Below are 26327 nucleotides of genomic sequence, written 5' to 3' on the forward strand. Positions count from 1 at the left end.
ATCAGGGAATGCTAGGGGTGTGGACGTATGCTCTTTATCCAACATCTTCATAGTTGAACTTAAGTGATGCAGAATCATGACATAACCTGCAGAAAAATGAATGTCAGTCATCCCTTCCTGCCCCAGGAAGAAAAGATTGAGGAATCTGATCCCAGAGCCTTAAGGAAGTAGTATAGAGGAAGTATCCTGAAAATAGTACCCAAGAAAGATGGTCTTAGAATTGTGCACAATGGATAGTGTAATGAAGAAAAGTCATAAAAATCTTCAGCTACAAGTATAATTCTTGTTCAAAATAGGCTTCTGTAAGTTTTACAATTAATTAAGAAATAAAACCTCTAAAATCCAACTGTGAATTTCAGTCATGGTAAATGGTGCTAAGATTTTTTGCTTTGGGTTTTTTTTTTTGTTTTTGTTTTTGTTTTGTTTTGTTTTGACAGGGTCTTGCCCTGTCACCAAGGCTGGAGTCCGGTGGTATGATCATTGCTCACTGTAGCCTCAAACTCCTGGGCTCAAGCCATCCTCCCACCTCAGCTTCCTGAGTAGCTAGGACTACAGGCACCCATCACCACACCCTGCTAACTCTTTAAACGTTTTTTTGCAGGCTGGTCACAGTGACTCATGCCTGTAATCCCAGCACTTTGGGAGGCTAAACTGGGGGGATTGCTTGAGCTCAGGAGATCGAGACCAGCCTGGGCAACATAGAGAGACCTCATCTCTACTAAAAATTAAAAGAAAAAAAAACAGCTGGGCATGGTGGCATGTGCCTGTGGTCCCAGCTACTTGGGAAGCTGAGGTGGGAGGATTGCTTGAGCCTGTGAATTCAAAGCTACAGTGAGCTATGATCACACCACTGCACTCCAACCTGGACAACAGAGCAAGATCCCTGTCTCAAAAGTTTGTTGTACAGATAGGGGTCTCACTTACGTTGCCTGCTATGTTTATGTGTTGAGTTAAGGCTGAATTGGACCCCCATGTGTAGTCCAAAGAAAGTCAAAACCTCATTTCAATTATTTGCTAACCTGAACACAAAATGAAGCTTATGGGGAAGCTTTGTGAGAACTATCAAGTTTGTTTAACCATTTGAGAGTTTTACGAAGCTGAAAAATGCCCATACTATACATTTATAAAACATCTAGCTAAAAAATATAGTTTATAGAATATTTGCTTTTGAAAGCTTCAAATGAACATATACAAAAATTAGATTCTGGTATTTTAAAAGTCTGCCAAATTCACATTTAGTTTGTCAAAAACATCAGTGTTTGTTGCTGTTTTTACGTGTTGTTACACTTCGTCTTTTAGATGTAAGACAGAGAGTTGAATCTCTTCAAGATAATGTGGAGAGATGGGGAAGGTTGGAAAAAGAAGGGAAGTGGCTGAAATGAACCATATTTCCCTTCTATAACATTTAATTGATCTTCATCCTTCATATTTAATTTGAAGACTTGGGTATTAGTCTTCAAATATTTGATCTACAAATATTTTTGTACATCAAAGATCGTATAATCAGCTGAATTTTTTAAAATGTAGTTTCTGTCCTTTGAGGGTGTTTGTTTTTATTCACAGGACCCTGAAGGATCAGAAGTTGACATGGTAGAAGAAATTGATCATATTGGAATTATCTCTTTTCCTGACTTCAAGATTCCGTCTAATCCTAGGTATGTTAAAATACTTGTTAGTAAAATTTTCTCTAAAACCACTTATGGAACGTTTGGTGAAGAAGCAGCTAACCAGTTAAAGGGGGCCACCTAGTGTTAGTTAACAAAAGGTGTCACATAGGTGGACATGAAAAATCTTTTGAAGTCTAGCGAGAATTTAAGCTCTGTTTCTGGCAAAAAAAATTTCCAGTACTTCTCACCCATTCTTTTTACATATAGAAATAAAAATTGGGAAGAGGAAAAAATAGTATCCAGGTTTTTTTTCTCATAAAAACCATCAACTCCTGCCCGTCAAAGTACCTAATAGATTGTCAGTTTAAAAGGCTGGTGTGGTCTTGTTCCTTGCTCTGGTTGCTATAAAATATGGTGGTCTGTAGTTTTTGCCTGGATAAACTACCAGGAGGCAAAGTCCAAGAGGGAAGGAATTCTCAGAGCTATATCTATTATTTGCCCTCACATGAAAGGATTTAAGAAAAAGTTTAAACAGGATTCAATGTAATACACATTCGATGAATACATTCTTGGTATGGGCAAATCACAACAGGAGGGAGAGATACAAAATAAAGAATCCACAGTCCCTGCTTTCAAGAAACTTATAATAGGCCAGGTGCGGTGGCTCAAACCTGTAATCCCAGCACTTTGGGAGGCCTGAGGTCAGGAGTTTGAGACCAGCCTGGCCAACATGGTGAAACCCTGTCTCTACCAAAAATACAAAAAATTAGCCGGGCATGGTGGCAGGTGCCTATAATCCCAGCTACTTGGGAGGCTGAGGCAGGAGAATTGCTTGAACCCCAGAGGTGGAGGTTGCAGTGAGCCGAGATCATACCACTGTACTCCATCTTGGGCAACAAGAGCACAACTCCATCTAAGAAAGAAAAAAAGAAAAGAAAAGAAAAGAAGGGAAAGGAAAGGAAAGGAAGAAATTTATAATAGAGCAGAATGAATAAGACAAGTGCACCTATACATGGTTGCATTATAATTTTAGAGCAAAATCTTTTTATGGTCATTTTCCCTCTGCCCTCTAGAGAGGAGTTCACAGTTAATTCACTGTACTGAAATTTTTCTTAAAAAATTAAATTGAATTTGGGGGGTTTAAGTAACTTGGATAATTTAAAAATTGTGTATGTTCTTGAAAATACTACATGTTCCATAGTGCAGAATTAAACCTATTATTATTACTGCTATCATTTCTCCAACTTCATCTTGTGCCACTTGACCCACGGAAAATTATGTGCCAGCCAAGAAGATCTGGCATGTCCAGTGCTTTCCTACCTCCGTGCCTTTGCACATGTCATCCCCTCTACTTGAAATGGGCTTCACCTGGCTCTTCATAAGCCTGGCTTCCTTTCACTGTTATGACCCAGAGTAGAAGCTGCCTTTATAAAAAGGCTATACCTGGATGCATGATCTAATGTAATCTCTTGCTTTGTTTTGCTCCCTATCTCAGCATCTTGTTTATTTTCTTCATGACACTTATCTCAATGTCATCATCATTTCTTTACTTGCTTGCTGGCATTTTTATTCCCCACTAGCTTATAAACTCTTTAAGGCGGGCCTTGTCTGTATTGCACACCAGCAGTTCAACATAATAGGCCCTTGATAAATATTCATGAAATTGAAGATGATGATGGTAATAATCATTATTATAATACTATTAACATTTGTGGACTGCATAGCCTATTTGCAAGGTAGGCTCTATATATATATATACACACACACACACACACACACATATATACACACACACACTTTTTTTTGAAACAGAGTCTCACTCTGTCACCCAGGCTGGAGTGCAGTGGTATGATCTTGGCTCACCACAGCCTTGATCTCCCGGACTCAAGCAATTCTTCCACCTCAGCCTCCTAAGTAGCTGGGACTACAAGCACGCACCACCACACCAGACTAATTTTTGTATTTTTTTGTAAAGATGGGGTTTCATCATGTTGCCTGGGCTGGTCTTGAACTCCTGGGCTCAAGCGATCCTCCTGCCTTGGCCTCCCAAAGTGCTGGGATTACAGGCATGAGCAACTGTGCCTGGCCTCGTATATATTTTTTAATAAAGGTTATTAACTAAAGCCAGGTCATTTTCATCCTTAAAAAAACCATGCTTTGTTTCCAACCATAAATTCATTTTTGTGAGGTATAAATTTTATCATCTGTATAAGCTAGTCTTGTATTATATGTTTCTAGAGACATTATTATGGATTTTGTACTATATTTTGGATTTTAGTATTATGTTAGCATAATTAGGCTCCAAGATTAAATAAATTCTTAGAAATAATAAGCTCTTCAAATCAAAACTAATGACTGTATTAAGATAAAATACCAGGAAAAATAACACAATATATAAAAAACTAGTTACTAAACAATATCTATTATCTATTATCCTAAAAATGCTGAATTATTTATTGCTTAAAAATCAGTCACAAATAAAATATATTACTTAGGTTTTATATATCTTTGTGTATTCTTCTCTCTTTAAAACAGGAATTTATTAAATCTCCTCTGAGTGAATTAAAAACATTTGATGACATCTATAATTTTAAATATTTTGCTTCCACAGATATGGTATGTGGACGATCCAGGCTAAATATAAAGAGGACTTTTCAACAACTGGAACTGCATTTTTTGAAGTTAAAGAATATGGTAATTTCTGACAATTAAAAGTTTTTCTTTCTTTGTTTTTTGTTTTTTGTTTTTGAGACGGAGTCTCACTCTGTCGTCCAGGCTGGAGTGCAGTGGCATGAGCTCGGCTCACTGCAACCTCCGCCTCCTGGGTTCAAGCAATTATCTACCTCAGCGTCCCTAATAGCTGAGGTTACAGGCACCAACCACCATATACAGCTAATTTTTGTATTTTTAGTAGAGACAGGGTTTCACCATCTTGACCAGGCTGGTCTTGAACTCCTGACCTCGTGATCCACACACCTTGGCCTCCCAAAGTGCTGAGATTACAGGCATGAGCCACCGCACCCAGCCAATTAAAAGTTTTTCTATAAAAAGTTAGTGTTTTGTAATAATTCTTTTTAATAACGTAGTTAATGCAAAATTAATCCTGGGTGAAGATGAGGCAGCCTGCTCGTATGGCTAGAAGTACTGGCTAGGGGTTGGAGGGAGGAGTGGTAGTTGAATACCTGGGTTCTAGTTCCAGCATGTCTTTAACCCTGATCAAGCAGAACCACCTCTGTGGACTTGTGTTCCCCATCAGAGAGCTGGAAGAGATCTAGTCCCCTGAAGAGCTTGACTAGTAAATATCCTTTCTAGAATTGTGATTATTATTAGGAGAAACTTAAATAGTCATAGATGAGGTGACTGGAACCCAGTAAAACCAATAAATGATTTACTTGAGTCTTGAAACCAATCAGTGACAAAACAAAAAAAAAACAATTAGGTTTCCTTACCCCTAGTCCAACCCTGTTTTCTGGCTCCTAAATTCCTAGTATATTAATTTGAATATTTAAGATATTCTTATTTTGAAATAAATTATATTAATAGACTAACAAGTAATGTAAATAGTTTAATCTTTCATTTCTTATAGTAGTTTACTAGCATTTCTGTGTGCTCTGCTATCAAATTTAACCTTCTTCTGCTTGAAGCCATTTTTTATTCCCCCAAGAGATTCATAATGACATGGAGAAGAATAAATACTGACACAAATTTTAACAATTAACAAGAAAAACAGTGACAAAACAAATGCATTATGATGAAACTCAACCTTAAAGATTATAGCTCTCTGTAACATATAATCCTAACCTATCTCCCTTCTTCTAAGTGTTTTTGCTATTTTCTTTGTATATCGAGAATCCACCCACCTCTTACTATCTGTAGCCTCTCTTATCAGTTCATCAGCACCCTCCCTCCTGGACTACAGCAAAAGCCTCCTAACTGATGTCTCTGCTTCCAACTATCTTGCTTGGTATTAGCCAAAATAATCTTGAAATGTAAATCTCATTATGTTTTGTCACTATTGAAAAGTTTTTTTGTTTTCAAGGAACCTATACTCTAATGGAAGAAATAACCTATTGCCTATAATAAATGCTATAATCAAAATATAGGCAAGGTGCTTCTGGATTGACCTCTGATTGGTGGAGTGGGAAGGCTCTGCAGAGATTGTTGATGATGATGATGACGATGATGATTATGATGATAAAGTGGATGTTGTGTTGATGTTACAGCTTGTCCAACTATACCAGAAAGTCTAGCTGTTTGCTAGGCTTTAAAGTCTGCTCTAATCAAAATGGTAATATTACCTGTTTGTTTTTATTTTCAGTCTTGCCACATTTTTCTGTCTCAATAGAACCAGAAAGTAATTTCATTGGTTATAAGAACTTTAAGAATTTTGAAATTACTATAAAAGCAAGGTAAGAATATTTGGGGTTTTTTTGTTGTTGTTTTTATTTTTATTTTTCAAATTAACTCTGGTTGATGATAGTTTCCCAAAGTGAGATCTGTGATTTATTATCAAATCTGCCATGATTAAGGGACTAATTGATAAAGGAGACATCATGCTGATAGTTTATTTGCTTATTCTGATTTTAGCTGATTCTGAGTTTAGCTTTGTTGGCTATTCACCAGCAAAAACAAAGAAAATAAAAGTGCTAAAGATCTAAGCTTGGTGACTAGGGTGACTTAGGATATTGGCACTGAGATATGAAGGATTCACTTCCTGTCATTTTTTAAATGACTTAATCAGCCAGCTAATGCTGCATAACTACTTCAAAACCCAGTGCCTTAAAACTACCACCATTTATGAGTCAGCTGGGAAGTTCTGCTGATCTGGGCCAGGCTGGTGTCAGCTGGGCTTGCCCATGTACCTGCAGCCAGTTGGTAGGTCAGCTGGGGGCTGGCGAGTCTAGGAAGGTCCTGTCCATATGTCTGGCAGTTGGATGGGGCTAAAAGTGTGTGTGCCTCTCATCATCCAGCAGGCTAGCCTGTAGCAGCAGCAATGCTCAAAGAGAGAGAATGAAGCATAAAAGTCCCCCTGAGCCTAGGCTTGGTGCTGGCACATCATCACTTCCACACATTCTTTTGTCCAAAGCAAGTTACAAGGTCAGCCCAGAGGAAATAGACTCCTCCCACACGTTGTGGATACAAGGAACTGTGCAAAGGTTGTGGGTACATGGGGAGGTAGAGAATTGGGGGTTAGTTTTGCAAGCAACCTACCACAAAAACTTAGGTCATTTTAAAATTACAGTATAATGTAGTTATACCAATCTATATAACTATATGTGTGGGGTACTCTTCTAAGCACTCAGCATATATTAGCACATTTAATCTTTACAACAACTCTATGCATTGATATTGTTACTATTCCTATGTTACAAGTGAAAAAACTGAGGTACATCAATGTTCAATAATTTGCTCAAATTCACACAGCTAGTAAGTTGCACAGCCTTTCTAGTTCCAGAGTCCATGCCTCAAACATTACCCTATGCTAACTCTCTTATTAGCATTTATTTGGAAAATAGAGTGTTTATTACTTGGTCTAAACCAGCATAGAAGGCTCACTTGAGAGAAAGTTATAGAAACTGACCTCCTGTAATGGGGAGTATTTATTCAAACCATAAATAAGGAAAGTTAGCTCTTGCTTTAGTATTATTTGCTGGGTAGAAAATTTACTTTATTCTTACTTTAATTCTAAACTAAAAAGGAAAACATGTAGTTTGAATTTTTTATGAAGAATCGGTCTCATATAACAGTGAGATTGGACATGTACCTTTTAAAGACATAAAATAAAATAGAGAGTAGCTGGTATCAAAATTATCAAGGAAGTAATTTGGCCTATAGGAGAGGGCCCTGATTCTAAGTCTTGTAATCTCCCCTAGATCAATTTTTTTCATCTAGCACATAACGTTATTAATGTGGCTTTATGAGAATGAAATGTAATAGTGCATGAAGACACTTTATTTATTTATTTATTTATTTATTATACTTTAAGTTCTAGGGTACATGTACATAATGTGCAGGTTTGTTACATAGGTATACATGAGCCATGTTGGTTTGCTGCACCCATTAACTCATCATTTACATTAGATGTTTCTCCTAATGCTATCCCTCCCCCTGCCCCCCATCCCATGACAGGCCCCGGGGTGTGATGTTCCCCACCCTGTGTCCAAGTGTTTTCATTGTTCAAGTCCCACTTGTGAGTGAGAACATGCGGTGTTTGGTTTTCTGTCCTTGTGATAGTTTGCTCAGAGTGATGGTTTCCAGCTGCACCCATGTCCCTGCAAAGGACATGAACTCATCCTTTTTTATGGCTGCATAGTATTCCATGGTGCATATGTGCCACATTTTCTTAATCCAGTCTATCATTGATGGACATTTAGGTTGGTTCCAAGTCTTTGCTATTGTGAATAGTGCTGCAGTAAACATACGTGTGCATGTGTCTTTATAGTAGCATGATTTATAATCCTTTGGGTATATACCCAGTAATGGGATGGCTGGGTCAAATGGTATTTCTAGTTCTAGATCCTTGAGGAATCGCCACACTGTCTTCCACAATGGTTGAACTAGTTTACAGTCCCACCAACAGTGTAAAAGCATTCTTATTTCTCCACATCCTCTCCAGCATCTGTTGTTTCCTGACTTTTTAATGATCGCTATTCTAATTGGTGTGAGATGGTATCTCATTGTGGTTTTGATTTGCATTTCTCTGATGACCAGTGATGATGAGCATTTTTTCAGGTGTCTTTTGGCTGCATAAATGTCTTCTTTTGAGAAGTATCTGTTCATACCCTTTGCCCACTTTTTGATGGGGTTGTTTGTTTTTCTTTTGTAAATTTGTTTAAGTTCTTTGTAGGTTCTGGATATTAGCCCTTTGTCAGATGGGTAGATTGCAAACATTTTCTCCCCTTCTGTAGGTTGCCTGTTCACTCCGATGGTAGTTTCTTTTACTGTGTAGAAGCCCTTTAGTTTAATTAGATCCCATTTGTCTATTTTGACTTTTGTTGCCATTGCATGAAGTGCTTTAGTCATGAAGTCCTTGCCCATGCCTGTGTCCTTAATGGTATTGCCTAGGTTTTCTTCTAGGGTTTTTATGGTTTTAGGTCTAACATTTAAGTCTTTAATCCATCTTGAATTAATTTTTGTATAAGATGTAAGGAAGAGATCCAGTTTCAGCTTTCTACATATGGCTAGCCAGTTTTCCCAGCACCATTTATTAAATAGGGAATCCTTTCCCCATTTCTTGTTTTTGTCAGGTTTGTCAAAGATCACATGGTTGTAGATGTGTGATGTTATTTCTGAGGCCTCTGTTCTGTTCCATTGGTCTATATTTCTGTTTTGGTACCAGTACTATGCTGTTTTGGTTACTGTAGCCTTGTAGTATAGTTTGAAGTCAGGTAGCATGATGCCTCCAGCTTTGTTCTTTTGATTAGGATGAAAGACACTTTAAAGTACCTCAAGTGTTTTACGTAATTTCAAATTGTTACGTTTTATCTGAATCCTGTTATTGTAACCATGTTAGTAAAACAGTTTTATGCTATTGTCTGACAGATATTTTTATAATAAAGTAGTCACTGAGGCTGATGTTTATATCACATTTGGGATAAGAGAAGACTTAAAAGATGATCAAAAAGAAATGATGCAAACAGCAATGCAAAACACAATGGTAAGATGTTAAGACACAGTCACTCACACTTACAGATGCATGCAGAGGTGAGAGATGGGAAGTTACTTCAAAACCATCTAGTCCAGTCCCCCATTTTAGATAGGTTGAAACTTAAAATCCTCCATTGGCTTCCCTTTGCCTTTAGGGTAAAGTTCATTTTTCTTGGCATCAGCTTCCCTTGCCAGCTGATCTCATGCCCTTTCCTCTCTCCCTTCCCTTTGTATTAATCACTCCAATTTCTCTAACTGACCAAAGTCTCTCTTGCCTCCAGGTCTTTACAATGTCATTTATTCTGCTTGAAAATGCTCTTTCCCATTGTCCCCTCCTGCCCCTTCTTTTCCTGGATAATTCCTTCTCATTCTTTAAGTTTCAACATTGACAGCCTTTCTCTGGGAAGCCTCCCCTGACTCTTCTACACTAGGCTAGCTGCCCCTGTTGTGTAGCCTCTTTTCTTAACGCGTTCTTCACATTTCATTGCAGTGGCTCTCAACCAGGGATGATTTTTTATCCCCAAGGGGGCATTTGGCAATGTCCAGAGACATTTGTGGTTGCTACTGGTACTTACTAGGGAGAGGCCAGGGATGCTGCTAAATTCCTACCATGCACAGAGTAGGCCCCTACAACAAAGAATTATCCTGTTCAAAATGTCAATAATGCTGAGGAGTTGAGAAACCCTTCTTTATTGGAATGACTTGTTTACTTATCTATCATTTTCAATATTAAACTATTTGTGAGTCTGAATCATTTCCCTTATATGCCCAGAGACAGCATAGTATCTTGCAAGGAAATATTCATGAAGTTATTTGTCCAAAGCTTAGGGCTAGTGATTGCTGGAACTGAGATTAGGGCGCACGTTCCCTTTCCTTTATTCAGCGTTCTTTATGTTATACCACAGATGATATGAGTTCATGTCATTTTTGCATATTCATATGGTTTGCATCATCAATCAGTTATCCTCTACAATCTTATTAATTTAAGATGTAAATTAAATGCATTTTTAAAATGCAAAATTTCTATGCTAGACATTGGGATTTAAAGCTAAATAAGACAAAAATGTCTGCCCTCAAGTCACTCAATTTTATAAGAAAAAATAAGGCAAACTTTATTTTACTGTTGTGTTAATAATTAAATAATATAATATGACTTAACCCCACATCCCCTTACTCATTGTGTGTTTTAAAATTAGTATTTAAATTTGTAAGCAGTGAAGTACAAATTAAATATTATAAAAACCAACAAACTCTTAGTTAAGGGCAGAAGTACGCTGAGAGGCCTAGAAAGATGAATGATGATGCAGGAACTGGAAGAAGGCGTGTTTGTCAGCTATTACCAAAAAGACCTGTTGGACCATGTGATGTTCAAGACTCTTCTACTTCTATAATTCTATACAAATAATTAGAAAATAACATCCTGGGCTTAATTGTGGACTCAGTTATCTACTTTACTATTGGCGCTAAACCATTCTTCTGACATCTGCCTTCAATTTAGAGGCTAGTAAAAGCAGATTTTATTAATTTTTCCTTATAAGTTCTTCTCCGAAATAACTCCTCCATTTTCTCCTTTTGAAAAGTTGATAAATGGAATTGCTCAAGTCAGATTTGATTCTGAAACAGCAGTCAAAGAACTGTCATACTACAGTTTAGAAGATTTAAACAACAAGTACCTTTATATTGCTGTAACAGTCATAGAGTCTACAGGTAAGTGTGTGTGTATGTGTGTGTGTGTGTACTTTCTTTTGAAAAATATTTAGACAATATTAAAGGTATAAATAATTTCTATTTTCTATTATTATTTCACATTGTATTTTCTTTCATAGTTAAATATAATTATAAGAAGTAGATTTTTATATGGTTATAAAAAGGCAGTAGAGCTCTGCTTCTTTGTAGTCATTGGGCAAGCCTTTGGGTCCCTATTACCTCCACTTTTACTGCAAAAATGGGAAAACATTACCCAATTCATATCCATAGTAGTTCTGCAGGTTCTCCGCCTTGACCATTTGGCACCCCAGTGTTCTCACCTGGTGAAAATAAAAACCAAAATAAGATTATGTATGTAAAACTGTTTGATAAAGTACTATACAAATAAAGGTATTACTATTATCATTATTATAGTCTACACAATGATGGAGTCAAACTGAATGTTTCCTAAAGCCTAAAGTTTTCAACATTATTTTAATGTTTCTTCTTTTTTTTCCTCAATTTATTTTGAATAAGTTCAGTTTAAACAGTATCTACAAGATATTTAAAGTATTGCCAAACACACAGGCTTGCAAATATTAATGATGTATGATGCCAGCACTAAAGTGGCTTACAAATTAGCATCAGGTATAAGACAGGTGAAGAAAGAACTGTTGCAAGGAAGAATTCCATATGAGCTCTAAGCAAAATATTAATGCAATAGGATTCAGAGGAAGGCACGCTTCTAGATGATTGTTGAGCAACCAAGAACAGTGTTGTGAAGATGATGAGCCTTGAAAAATAATTAGGGTTTTGAGGCAGAGTTGGTAGACAGGGTGAAACAGAAACCCTCCATAGAGAGGGCAAATGAAGAAGGGTAGATGGTGAAGCTTAATCTTTGAGGACGGCAGATCATCCAGTTTGACTAAAATATAGAATATGTATAGAGAGTATTAGAGATGTAATATTGGAAAGGAGTTTGCGAATGTTAAAGCTTCAAATGTTATTCTTAATAGTTTAACTTAATCTTTACCTGGAGGGTAATATTATTGGGTTCTTGCCAGTAGAACTTTAAGTGTTCTTTTCTTTTCTTTTCTTTTCTTTTCTTTTCTTTCCTTTCCTTTCCTTTTCTTTTATGTTTCCTTTTCTTTTCTTTTCTTTGAGATGGAGTCTTGCTCTATCGCCCAGGCTGGAGTGCAGTGGTGCAATCTTGGCTCAATGCAACCTCCGCCTCCTGGGTTCAAGTGATTCTCCTGCCTCAGCCTCCCGAGTAGCTGAGATTACAGGCAACGCCACCATGCCTAGCTTTTTTTTTTTTTTTCCCCGTAGTTTTAGTAGGAATGGGGTTTCACCATGTTGGCCCGGCTAATCTTGAACTCTCCTTCAGGTTTCTTTCTACACCAAGCTCCCTTTTTCTGATTTTTCTCTATGTATCTATGCTCTGTGAACACCACCCTCCTACCCCCCACACCCACCTCTGTAAGGCTCAGTCTCTGGCCTGACCCTTCTCTCTCTCCTCAATCCCTTGAATACAGTCAACTGAAACTCAGGCCACTGATGAAAAGTGGTGTCCCTTCCTAGCATCCTTCCTCAGTCCAGTCCTATAGCTCTACTTCTCCAAGAGCTTCTCTATATATGAGCTTGTGCATAAGGCCCTGGAAACTCCTGAGATCTAAACTCTTCTCTGCAGTGCCCTTCTGAAACAAGACCTATATCCTACTTACTACTGGTAAATGAATGAATGCAAGAACGGAGTGAGTGAATGAATACATCTGTGGAAAAATATAGAGACAAAATGGATATCCATACAGATCCTAATACTCCTAAAAACTGTCAACATGATGCTTGCCATTTCCTTAGGTGGATTTTCTGAAGAGGCAGAAATACCTGGCATCAAATATGTCCTCTCTCCCTACAAACTGAATTTGGTTGCTACTCCTCTTTTCCTGAAGCCTGGGATTCCATATTCCATCAAGGTAGATGGGGTGAGGGGATAGACCTTGCTACATATGATCATCTTATTCCGTTAATGGAAAACATGTGGGTGGCAAACAGGGTAAGAATGTTGCCGCGGTAAGTCACAGAGGGAGCTTATTCTGTGAAACCTGCCCCTTCTGGTGGACACAGACAGGGATGGGAAATTGCAGGTCAACTGCAGCCCTGGCAGTGACTTCAAAAGTTCGGGCAAGATAGCCTTGTGTTAGGCATCCCTAAATAAGCATTGCATTAAATTATATGTAAATAAAATCCCGTAAGACTCTAGTTCAAAAACTACAAACATTTAAAAATATTTGGTGGCAAATTCTTAAAAAGCCGTAAGATGGAGATATCATTCCTTGAAAATAGAGTCCTTTCTCTATGTTTTTGCCTCCAGTGTGTCTCATTTGTTTCCCTCTGCCTCTGTGTTGTCTTTGTGCAGAACTCTGTTCAATCTCGTCTCTGTATTGCTCTCTGTTCTTTTCATTTTTGCTTCTTTCTGCCCCTGAATCTCTTTTTTTCTGTCTTTTTTGCTTACTCCTCTGCTTTCATTTTTCCCTCCTTCACCTTCTTTTCCTCTTCTAAATGCTGACAGTATAGAATTGAAACATTCATGTGGTTTTTATATTTTTATCTATTATTATGTTTAATTATAAATATATTTTGTTTATTAAATGGAAATGTTTATTCCCTGCCCCTAATTTAGAAAGCTAGAGCAAAAATTTTTTTTGTTCTTTGAAAAATGTGTGATTTTTAAAGATCAACTAAAGTACAATCAAAATGTGTTATTTATTATTTACTGTGGGACATGGGTAAAAGCCAGTGTCCCACAGTAAAAGCCCAACAGTAAAAGCCCACATTTACTATGGGACATGGGTTAAAGCCAATAATAAATAAGAGTAAATATTTTTTACCATGTCCCACAGTAAATAATAAAAAAAGGATTTACCAAGCCCAAAGCAAGGTTTGGACATGCTTGTAGGTTCTTACATATATATACTATATATATAAAATAATATATAACAAAGTATCATATAATGCATATACATTATATATAATATAATATATAATAAAATATATAAATATAACAATATATAGAACATTAGCTTAAAATATATTTTATATAAAAATAAAATAACAAACTATATCTGTGTGGAATTGTGTGTGTATACATATATGTGTATATATATGTATATATATGGCAGTAAGAGGTAAATGTTAAAGGAAAAAAGGGGTATCTATTTTTGTTTCTCATGTCAAGAGACTTATTCCCAGAAACAATTGCTTCATTTTCTCCTTTATCCAGTCCTAAACCAATCAAAGAAATACAGAAGTTAGACAGCAGAAGACCTTATCACATCTACTCCATGACTGATTTAATAGAATGATATTTATGTTTTGAGTCTGCTTGATTTATGGGAGAATCCATTCAAGAATGATTTAACTAAATAGAATTAAATCTTTCTATAAGCTGAGAATACACTTCTCTTTACTAAATTAAACATAAGTAAAGCAGGTGTGGTGTTGCATGCCTATATAGTTCCAGCTACTTGTGAGGCTGAGGTGGGAGGATGGCTTGAGGCCAATAGTTCAAGGTTGCAGTGCGCTATGATTGTGCCTGTGAATAGCCACTGCACTCCAACCTGGGCAACATAGTAAGTCTCTGTCTCAGAAAAAAAAAATTTTAAGAAAAAAATACATAAGTAATTTATACTTTGATGGAGAGGAAGGAAATTTATTGCAGAATTGTTGTGCCTTAAAAGAAGTGATAAGCTGTTGAAACAGATTTGGATTGTTTTGACAAACAGGTGCAGGTTAAAGACGCGCTTGACCAGTTGGTAGGAGGGGTCCCAGTAACACTGAATGCACAAACAATTGATGTCAACCAAGAGACATCTGACTTGGAGCCAAGGAAAAGTGTAACACGTGTTGATGATGGAGTAGCTTCGTTTGTGGTTAATCTCCCATCTGGAGTGACGGTGCTGGAGTTTAATGTGAGCTGAATTCTCCTGTTGTGTTTTCTAGGACAATGTGTACTCTTGACCGTATGTTTTGGCTAGTGTGCAGAACAGATGTGGCAGATTTTACCTTTGAGTCCAGTGAACAGTTCCATAATTTTGCATCCAAGAAAAATGAGTCCCGGAGACAATCTGCTAATCCATTGAATGGTCCTTGAGGAAGATAAATGTATCAATTTTTTAATTTGGGTGTTAATTATTTTAGCTTACACCAATAAGACCATATCAGACTCTAGAAGCTTCAGAATAGGTATAGCAGTGCACATGAGTGTTAGGAATATCCTCTTTCCCCCCTCACCTTTAATCCCCTGAAGGGCCACAAAAGGGTCAAAAATATGGAAGCCTCCCTTTTTTCTAACTGCGGGAACCATTCTACTTTAGAGCTCACTTAATAGTCTTCTCTCCCAGCAAATATTATTTAAGTTCCCAATCTCAAATAAAATATGAGCAAGTTGGCCGGGCGCAGTGGCTCACACCTGTAATCCCAGCACTTTGGGAGGCCAAGGCAGGTGGATCATAAGGTCAGGAGAGCAAGACCATCCTGGCTGTCATGGTGAAATCCCATCTGTACTAAAAATACTAAAAATTAGCCAGGTGTGGTGGTGGGCGCCTGTAGTTCCAGCTACTTGGGAGGCAGAGGCAGAATGCCGTGAACCCGGGAGGTGGAGCTTGCAATGAGCCAAGATCGCACCACTGCACTCCAGCCTGGGCGACAGAGCAAGACTCCATCTCAAAAAAAAAAAAAAAAAAAATTGAGCAAGTTAATAACATAGGCCAATGACTGGAGCATGTATATACTCACTGTCATCTACTGAGCACTTACTAAGTGCTAGGCATCATGCTAACAGCTTTATGAAGAATACATGAAACACCATTTAATTAACAAGATGAATTAGAATATTATCTTTGCCATTGTGTGACTCAGGAAATGGAGACTTCTAACCTCTCTTTTGATTAAATAATTTTATCCAGAGTTAATAAGTGGTGATACTGGTAGGCAAACCAGTGTGTACCTGACTCCAGAGCATGAGCTAATAACACTTCTGCCGTCTGAGGGTAGTTCTTGCTGCCATGATATCATTTCTTCTCCACCTCATATTTATAAGCACCCATCTGTGCCTCTACTTCAAGATGAAACTGGGCCAGATAGTCTCTGAGATGTTCATTCATAGCTCCTATCCCCAGGTCCTCAAGAGTTAGTGCTACCTCCCCACTACTTCCCTTCTCTTACCCCCATTTCCTAAATGCTTAGGCATCTCTCTGTAATCATCTCATGGGACGAGAAGTCCCCAACTTACCATGACATTTCAGGAAGACCACCAATATTTATTCCTGGAGCATCTTTCTTCATTTCAGACTTTTCCGCCATAGTCCATAATCCCCTCATTCTTGTCTGTAATCTTTGTAAAGTTGCTTGATACCACAGCTGTATAAACACTGGCATAATGGAACATTTTTTTTCCCCTTTAGCATTTGGTATTGTGAAATTTAGAAATTTAAAAAGCAAAGAAAATAATTTGAAAGGTATGTTTTACAGAAAGCATTACATCACAGTATACATGTTTTTTTGAAATTTCCCTTTTCAGGTCAAAACTGATGCTCCAGATCTTCCAGACGAAAATCAGGCCAGGGAAGGTTACCGAGCAATAGCATACTCATCTCTCAGCCAAAGTTACCTTTATATCGATTGGACTGATAACCATAAGGCTTTGCTAGTGGGAGAATATTTGAATATTATTGTTACCCCCAAAAGCCCATATATTGACAAAATAACTCACTATAATTACTTGGTAAGTACATAATGATGGATTTACATCTTATTCCCCCACCTGGAACATTTTCCTTTGCCTCTAGAGAAGCATTAGAATTATCCTTTATACTTGTATTCACAAAGCACTTTCAAGAACATCATCTAACTTGAATATATTCGTTTCTCAAAAAACCTTTGAAATAGGGCATGATTTTCTGACCATTTCACAGATGAGGAAACTGAGGGACAGAGAAGTTAAAAGACTTATGATGGTCACTCAGCTGGGAAGAGGAAGATTTTGATTTGAGCTGAGGACTCTGACTCCTGTTCTAATAACTCGTTTTACCAAAGAGAGCCTAGTTATTCCAAAGCGAGAACCTGATTAAATCATGTTGCCTCTGCTCTCTTTCATGGCCAAAGATTACATGCCTAGACCCAGTTTGGATTAGCGCATTTTACTGTCAAAAAACGGGGAAGCGAAATCCTCTCCTGAGAGTTTAATCCTATCTTGCCTGTTCCAATTCTATAGTTCAGCAACATCCCTATTGCATCATTTATATGAAACAGAGGTGGATCAATGAAGCCTGTTGGTGAAACCGAGAAAAAAGCTTACAAAAAATATTAAGAGCTTCCTGACAATCACCAAAGAAATGGAATGAATTATTTCGATGGCCAGGCCAAATGCATGCTTTTGGCTTTTCAATATTTTTGAGGAAGAAATTGAAAAAACAGCAATGAGGACCATAGAAAAATATTGACTGATGAAGGGAAACTGTTTATGGACTACATACCAAACCCATGTGTGCAGTCCTGGTCTCTAAGGACAATTTAAGGAATCTCTGAGGGCATTTTGGCTTCCCGTGACTTTTTTTTTTTTTTTTTTTAAATCTTAAACCTTCAATTTAGAATCTAAACCCTGGCTTTAAAATTTAATACCCAAATAAAATGCACTCCACTTATTCATCTATTTTTTTAATCAGTGAAACAAAAGGGGTTTTAGTGACAGTGTGATGACTTTAAACAGTTTTTGGGTTCAAATTTTAGCTCTCTAATTTGCTAGTTGTGTGATTTTGAATTAAAATCAGTAAGACTTTTAGTTAGTTTCTGAGTCTCAGTTTCTTCAATGAGAATAATATTCCTATCTTATTGGTATATTGTGAGAATGAAAGGAGTTAAATAAATGTTAAAGTTCTTGGCACTTGGCCGGGCGCGGTGGCTCAAGCCTGTAATCCCAGCACTTTGGGAGGCCGAGACGGGCGGATCACGAGGTCAGGAGATCGAGACCATCCTGGCTAACACGGTGAAACCCCGTCTCTACTAAAAAATACCAAAAAACTAGCCGGGCGACATGGCGGGCGCCTGTAGTCCCAGCTACTCGGGAGGCTGAGGCAGGAGAATAGCGTGAACCCGGGAGGTGGAGCTTGCAGTGAGCTGAGATCCGGCCACTGCACTCCAGCCTGGGCGACAGAGCGAGACTCCGTCTCAAAAAAAAAATAAAATAAAAAAAAAATAAAGTTCCTGGCACATAGTAGGCCCATACATGTTAACTCTTCCCTTCCTTCCCTCCTTCCTTCCTTCCTTCCTTTCCTTTCCTTTCCTTTTCTTTTCTTTTCTTTCTTTCCTTCTTTCCTTCTTTCTTTTTTTCTTTCTTTCTTTCTTTCCTTCCTTCCTTCCTTCCTTCCTTCCTTCCTTCCTTCCTCCCTCCCTCCCTTCCTTCATTCCTTCCTTTTTTTTGGTGGAGTCTCGCTCTGTCCCCCAAGCTGGAGTGCAGTGGCACGATTTTGGCTCACTACAACCTCTGCCTTCCGGGTTCAAGCAATTCTCCTGCCTCAGCCTCCCAAGTAGCTAGAATTACAGATGCCCACAACCATGTCTGGCTAATTTTTCTATTTTTAGTAGAGCCAGGGTTTCACCATGTTGACCAGGCTGGTCTCGAACTCCTGACCTCAGGTGATCCTCCTGCCTTGGCCTCCCAAAATGCTGGGATTACAGGTGTAAGTCACCTTGCCCAACTAAAATTGGTATGTCTTTTTTTTTTTTTTGAGACAGAGTCTTGCTCTGTTGCACAGGCTGGAGTGCAGTGGTATGATCTCAGCTCACTGCAACCTTCACCTCTCGGGTTCCAGCAATTCTCATGCCTCACCCTCCCAAGTAGCTGGGATTACAGGCATGCACCACCATGCCTGGCTAACTTTTGTATTTTTAGTAGAGATGGTGTTTCACTGTGTTGGCCAGGCTGGTCTTGAACTCCTGGCCTCAAGTGATCCGCCCACCTCGGCCTCCCGAAGTGCTAGGATTACAAGCATGAGTCACTGCGCCTGGCCTAACTTTATTTTTCTTTAACGTAATTTCTGCTCCAGCTCCAGGCTGCATCCATCCTAAAGCATAGGTTTTGTTTTGTTGGTTTATTTTTTACTTATTGTTGCTGTTGCTGTTTATTTTTAGATTCTATCCAAGGGCAAAATTATCCACTTTGGCACAAGGGAGAAACTTTCAGATGCATCTTATCAAAGTATAAATATTCCAGTAACACAGAACATGGTTCCTTCATCCCGACTCCTGGTCTATTACATCGTCACAGGAGAGCAGACAGCAGAATTAGTGTCTGATTCAGTCTGGTTAAATATTGAAGAAAAATGTGGCAACCAGCTCCAGGTAAGCCACAAATTATAAGTCGCAATTGAATTTTCTTTTTAATGAAGGAGGCTGCCAAAGTCTGAGCTGCTTCTGAAAAGTCTTGTCTTATACAAATGATCTTTCCTTTTCTTTTTCAAATGAACTTTTAGGTTCATCTGTCTCCTGATGCAGATACATATTCTCCAGGCCAAACTGTGTCTCTTAATATGGTAACTGGGATGGATTCCTGGGTGGCATTAACAGCAGTGGACAGCGCTGTGTATGGAGTCCAAAGAAGAGCCAAAAAGCCCTTGGAAAGAGTTAAGTAATGCATGTCTCACTGCAGTGTTGCATGAAGTGTGGTCACCAGGCTAGGATATGGGGGAATAACTAAGGGAAGGCTAGGCCTGCTTTTCTATAATCTACTCAACATACTCATTTTTAGGAAGGTAAACCATCCTCGTGTTAGCTCCCAAAGCACAGGTCAATCCTCTTTTGTTTTTCAAATGTAAATGTAAGCACTTTAAGAATGTATGATCATGGTAGCCATTACATTCATGGAGGAAAAATTACTATCAGAATACTTTGGAGGTTTAGGGTAGGGTGTTGATGGCAGTTACAGTAGCTAGTAGCAGCACAGGAAAGATTTGAATAGGTAACATTTGGATATTTTTTTTAACTCTTATTGAAATCCATGGCACAGAAGAATTTCAAAATCATTCAATTCTCATAAGTTCCTATTGATCTTACTATGTACAGTTATTATTTTCTAGGCTTGAATTTCTTTGTACAAGGAAGGAAGGACTGAGAAACTGTAAAATTAAAAAATATTCGGAGAGAAAAGAACATTTGGGGTCAAAATTAAAATGAATAAGCCTGCCCAAACAAGTCTTCACCCATTTAGAACGTAGGGACATCCCCACCAAAATGCACAAAGTTGTGCTTTTAAAGCAACTTAAAATTAATTTCTTTGTTAATTCAGTCCTTCAGGCATTCATACCTATTTATTTATTTATCTGGAACATTATATTGATTGCAGCATTCATTCTATGTACAAAACACTCTACATCAGTTTCTAATAAAGTCCTCATCAAAGCTATTTGTTTAAGACTTAGTTCTTTTTTTTTTTTTTTTTTTTTTTTTTGAGGCGGAGTCTCGCTCTGTCTCCCGGACTGGAGTGCAGTGGCCGGATCTCAGCTCACTGCAAGCTCCGCCTCCCGGGTTTACGCCATTCTCCTGCCTCAGCCTCCCGAGTAGCTGGGACTACAGGCGCCCGCCACCTCGCCCAGCTAGTTTTTGTATTTTTAGTAGAGAAGGGGTTTCACCGTGTTAGCCAGGATGGTCTCGATCTCCTGACCTCGTGATCCACCCGTCTCGGCCTCCCAAAGTGCTGGGATTACAGGCTTGAGCCACCGCGCCCGGCCTAAGACTTAGTTCTTGATTTAACTTTGAATAGTTATGTATTTATAAATACAAAAGGACAAACTTAGAAACAAAGTTGGGAAATTTTGTCTTTGATCATTTGAAAAATATCATCTGTGTATTTCACTGGTTTGTGATAACCATGTAACAATCAGTACCTTTTAGTTCTTTAGAGGAATGATTTATACATCTCAATGGGCTCAACATTCTGCCTTTCTGGACAGGTATTTCAATTCTTAGAGAAGAGTGATCTGGGCTGTGGGGCAGGTGGTGGCCTCAACAATGCCAATGTGTTCCACCTAGCTGGACTTACCTTCCTCACTAATGCAAATGCAGATGACTCCCAAGAAAATGGTAAAATGCTCAGCATGTTTGTTACTGAAAATCCCATTGATCATTTGCCTCCCAGATCTCATTTTTATCCCTCTTCCCAAATATTCTGTACCCTGATCTTAGAATGCCAAGACTACATAACTCACCTGTATAAAATGTTTCACTGGCCTTCAAGATAAAGTACGAATTCTCTAGTGTAGTACTCAAAACCTTCCATGATCTTCTCCCTGGCTCTCTCCAACTAGCTCTTACCCTGCTGTGCCTTACGTTATGTTTAAGCTCTACAGAACCAAGTGGAGTTCTTGAGTGGCATTATGCTATTTTGCACCTTTGGGCCTTTATTTATTGGGATTGGTTTCCCCTTCATTAGCCTGGAGAAGCAACGTAAGAATCATCGCCTCTACGAGACCTCTTCCCCACATAGAATTTATAATTCCCTCCTCCTTTAATAGGGAGGCTATTGCAGAGACTAGATCTATTTACAAGTAATAGAACAGCATTGTGTCATTGCGCATTCTTACATGTCGTTGTAAGTCCTGTCTCACCTACTGCATCGGGAGCTCTTTAAGGATAGTAACCACGTCTTAATCATCTTCTTTCTATGGTTTTAAAATTGTTCATAATTATACTTGATACTATGGTATTCATAGTTGTATTTGCAATAATATAGCACAAAGAGCAAATAATAAAAATAGCATACCCAACAAAAGCATCACTCACTCTAAATGCTTAGGTATTTCTCTGGAATCAGTGGATTAGAAAGGCTACAGCGTTCAAAACCAAATTCAGACAAAGTAAGTCAAACGATATGACACTAGATCATGAACTCCACTGAGATAAAACAAGTCATATTAAGAAGTATGGTGCACAGTTCCTAATCCAAAGTAGCCCCTCAATATTTGTTAATGAATGACTTGTGAATGTTCTAAATACTTAAATAGTTTCATGGCATTTTTTTGAGATTTTATCTCCTTTTTAATCCTTCTTCTTTATCTTTTTTTTTGAAAAACCAGATGAACCTTGTAAAGAAATTATCAGGCCAAGAAGAATGCTGCAAAAGAAGATAGAAGAAATAGGTACCCTAAGATTCATGTGATTGTAAAAAGGTTATGGTCATATCATTCAAAAACTTGACAAATTTAAATGTTATATAAATTCCCCTAATTGAAATAGAATGGATGAAAAGAAAAATATGTGTGGAGGTCTAGCTTATCTCTCTCAGAAAGATTAATCCAAATAAAGTCTAGTAGTTCATTTGTCATAGCCTTAATCTAAGGAAATAGGTCTTTATTACTTCTAGCTCTAAAATCCAAAATATTAGCTTTTATTTGTCATAAATATTTTCTCTCTGATAACTTCATCTAGCAATTAAAATCATATCCTTCCATTTTATTCTGACAAAATCCATAATTTGACTATTTTGGGGACATACCTAGCAGTCTATTACTTCTATTTCATATAGTTAACTGTTAGTAGCATTATTCTTTGGAAAATACATCTTGTGAGAATTATTTTAAAATAATTATTTAAATGGTTATGATAATTGGCCATGTAACTGTAGAAAGAATATCAAACTGGGAGTCAGCAAATTGAGTTCAACTAATATGCCTATGGTAGTATAATAGTTTCTTCCATTTGTATGTGAATTATTTTAATTCTAACCTTTATTCTACATTCTAATGATATGAAAAGAGAGACACTGACTAATCTGAGCACTTAACAATGAAGGGTAATGCTACTGGGTGAAGTCCACAAACCATGTTATATAAGAAGTTTTTGAAAAATAGGATGTGCAACTTGAAGAAGGAAATATTTGTATAGTGATGATAGCTGTCTTCAAATATTTAAAGCTTTCTTGGATATTTAACTTATTTTCTTAAAAAATATTTTATATTCTTTGTCTATGTTATATTTTTCTGCTTATTTTCAGCAGAACCCAAAGTTCCAGTTTCAAGAGTTTGTATTTAGCTTAATTGCAGGAAACCCCTTAACCATTTAGTGTGAGCTGGAATGGACCATTTGGTAAGGTCACGTTCTCCCCATTCTTAGAATAGTTCCAAGGGGAGTCTGGACAGTCAACTAGCCATGACTATTGTGGGTAGGGGTGTCATATAGCAATAGAAACCAGGTATCCCTTGAGATTCCTTCTAAGCCGGAGATGTAATGACTGCATGATCAAGAACACTTGCATTATTACCATTTCAGCTGCTAAATATAAACATTTCGTAGTGAAGAGATGTTGTTACGATGGAGCCCGTATTAATGATGATGAAACCTGTGAGCAGCGAGCTGCACGGATTAGCGTAGGGCCAAGATGCGTCAAAGCTTTCACCGAATGTTGTGTCGTCGCAAGCCAGCTCCGTGCTAATAACTCTCATAAAGACATGCAATTGGGAAGGCTACGTAAGTATGATGTTTTCTATCAGAATTCTGCTCAACACGGGGAATTTTGTGTAATTTTATGCTGCTAAGAAAGGCAGTTTTCATGATCTATTTAGAATTGAAAGTAGAAAAGATAACTTGTAAATGTCCATAAGAAAAAAAAAATTCCATCATTTTTGGGCATCAGAAGAGGTATAGTACAGAGCAGAGTACACTAGGCCAGAGTTAAGACCTGGCATAACCTTAAAGCCAAGTCATCCCATAAACTTGAATGCTTATTTATCCTCTCTGAGCCTCAAGCAAGGAGCTTTGACCAGATCCTCTCCAATATGCCTGTGAGTGCTACAATTCTATGCTTTTGTGATATTATAACCATTAAAAATTCTGTCTATATCTACATTGATGAAATATAGGAGAAGATTTCTAAATCTAGCCTAAGGTTAAGTGTACTTATATAAAAGTTGATGCCTTATTTCAGTTTCAACTACAATACATATTTCCAGAATTTATAAAACTCTCTTAATATGTTTTCAGAGCTTTTAGGACTTTATATATAGTCTTTTTTTTTTTTTCTTTTTTGAGTCAGAATCTGGCTCTGTCATCCAGGCTCTAGTACAGCGGTGCAATCTTGGCTCACTGCAACCTCTGCCTCCGGGTTCAAGCAATTCTCCTGCCTCAGCCTCCTGAGTAGCTGGGATTAAAGGCGCCTGCCACCACACCTGGTTAATTTTTGTATTTGTAGTAGGGATGGGGTTTCACCATATTGGCCAGGCTGGTCTCGAACTCCTGACCTCAGGTGATCCACCCACCTCGGCCTCCTAAAGTGCTGAGATTACAGGCGTGAGCCACTGTGCCCAGCCTATGTATAGTCTTTAACAAAACAAACAAAAGCAAAATGATAGCTTCTGTTTTATACATATGTGTGCTGCATAATGACATTTTCATCAATGATGGACCACACATGCAATGGTGATCCTATAAGATTATAATACTATATTTTTGCTGTAACTTTTCTGTGTTTAGATATGCTTAGATGTACAAATACTTGCCATTGCATTACAGTTGTCTGCAGTATTCTGTTCAGTAACATGCTGTACAGGTTTGTAACCTAGGAACAATAGGCCATACCATATAGTCTAGATGTGTAGTAAGTTATACCATCTAGATTAGTGTAAGTACACTCCATGACGGTCACACAACAAAGTCACCTAACAGCATACTTCTCAGAACATAGCCCTATTGTTAAGCAATATCTAATAATCATAATTTTGGTAAATGGCCACAAAATTTATGTTTGTAGAAATATATTCATTGAGATGTACAATGTCTAAGATTCAGATTGTTTTCCAGTATTTGTTTTGCTTTTTTTTTTGAGAGACAGAGTTTTGTTCTTGTTTCCCAGGCTGGAGTGCAATGGTGCAGTCTCAGCTCACTGCAGTCTCCACCTCCCGGGTTCAAGCAATTCTCCTGCCTCAGCCTCCCAAGTAGCTGGGATTACATGCACCCGCCACCATGCCTGGCTAATAATATTTGCTTATTATAAGCAGAATTTTAATAAACAATCTAGTCCATATGTTGTTTTTCTTTTTGGAGGGAGGATTTGGCTTTTTTTTCTCAATTTTTTTTTTAATTTTTAAATTTGTATGGGTAAATAGTATTTAAGGGGTACATGAAATACTTTGATACAGGAATGCAATAAGTAATAATCACATCATAGAAAATGGGGTGTCTATCCCCTGAGGTATTTCTCCTTTGTTTTATAAACAATCCAATTATACTCTTTTAGTTACATTTAAATGTACAATTAAATTATTATTGACTATAGTCACCCTGTTGTGCTATCAAGTACTAAGTCTTATTCATTCTATTTTTTGTACCCATAAACCATCCCCACATCCCCCACATCCTCCTACTACCTTTCCCAGCCTTCTACTCTCTATCTCCATGAGTTAAATTGTTTTGATTTTTAGCACCCACAAGTAAGTGCGAACATGCAAATTTTGTCTTTCTGTGCCTGACTTATTTCACTTAACATAATGAACTCCAGTTCCATCCATATTGTTGCAAATGATAGGATCTCATTCTTTTCATGGCTGAGTAGTACTCCATTGTGTATATGCACCACATTTTCTTTATCCATTCATCTGTTGATGGACATTTATGTTGCTTCCAAATCCTGACTATTTTTAACAGTGCAGCAACAAATATGGGAATGCAGCTATCTCTTCAACGTACTGATTTTCTTTCTTTTGGATATATACCCAGCAGTGGGATTGCCAGATCATATGGTAGCTCTATTCTTTGTTTTTTGAGGAAACGCCAAACTGTTCTCCATAGTGGTTATAGTAATTTACATCCCCACTAACAGTGTACAAGTATTCCCTTTTCTCCACATTCCGTCCAACATTTGTTATTGCCTGTCTTTTGAATAAAAATCATTTTCATTGATATGAGATGATATTTCACTGTAGTTTTGATTGCATTTCTCTGGTGATTGCTGATGCTGAGCACCTTTTCACATGCCTTTTTGCCATTTGTATGTCTTAGAGAAATGTTTATTCAAATCTTTTGCCCATTTTTAAGTGGGAGTATTACTTTTTTTTCCTGTAGAGTTGTTTGAACTCCTTATATATTCTGGTTATTAATCTCTTGTCAGATGGGTAGCTGCAAGTATTTTCTCCTATTCTGTGGGTTGTCTCCTTACTTTATTGATTCCTTTGCTGTGCAGAAGCTCTTTAACTTGATGTGATCCCATTTGTCCATTTTGGCTTTGGTTGTCTGTGTAGTGGGGTATACTCAAGAAACTTTTGCCCAGATCAATGTCCCGGAGAATTTTCCCAGTGTTTTCCTGTAGCAGTTTTATAGTTAGAGGTCTTAGAGTTAAGTCTT

The 26327-nt window shown here is 37.8% G+C and overlaps 1 protein-coding gene across 3 annotated transcripts in view; it reads left to right on the forward strand.

Annotated features, from left to right (window-relative positions):
• The window catches only part of C5 (complement C5), a 101885-nt gene that overhangs the window by 14353 nt on the left and 61205 nt on the right, over positions 1-26327 (forward strand). For all 3 annotated transcript variants that reach the window (XM_033237614.1, XM_033237616.1, XM_033237615.1), the window contains 13 exons: positions 1564-1655; positions 4219-4301; positions 5926-6016; positions 9150-9264; positions 10835-10961; positions 12801-12916; positions 14726-14911; positions 16522-16725; positions 19131-19340; positions 19472-19621; positions 20948-21077; positions 22070-22132; positions 23262-23459. In XM_033237614.1, the coding sequence (XP_033093505.1) occupies positions 1564-1655; positions 4219-4301; positions 5926-6016; positions 9150-9264; positions 10835-10961; positions 12801-12916; positions 14726-14911; positions 16522-16725; positions 19131-19340; positions 19472-19621; positions 20948-21077; positions 22070-22132; positions 23262-23459 (1765 nt within the window). The remainder of the gene's footprint in view (positions 1-1563; positions 1656-4218; positions 4302-5925; positions 6017-9149; positions 9265-10834; positions 10962-12800; positions 12917-14725; positions 14912-16521; positions 16726-19130; positions 19341-19471; positions 19622-20947; positions 21078-22069; positions 22133-23261; positions 23460-26327) is intronic.

Source organism: Trachypithecus francoisi, unplaced genomic scaffold, assembly GCF_009764315.1.
Source record: "Trachypithecus francoisi isolate TF-2019V2 unplaced genomic scaffold, Tfra_2.0 Lachesis_group16, whole genome shotgun sequence".
NCBI lineage: Eukaryota > Metazoa > Chordata > Mammalia > Primates > Cercopithecidae > Trachypithecus > Trachypithecus francoisi.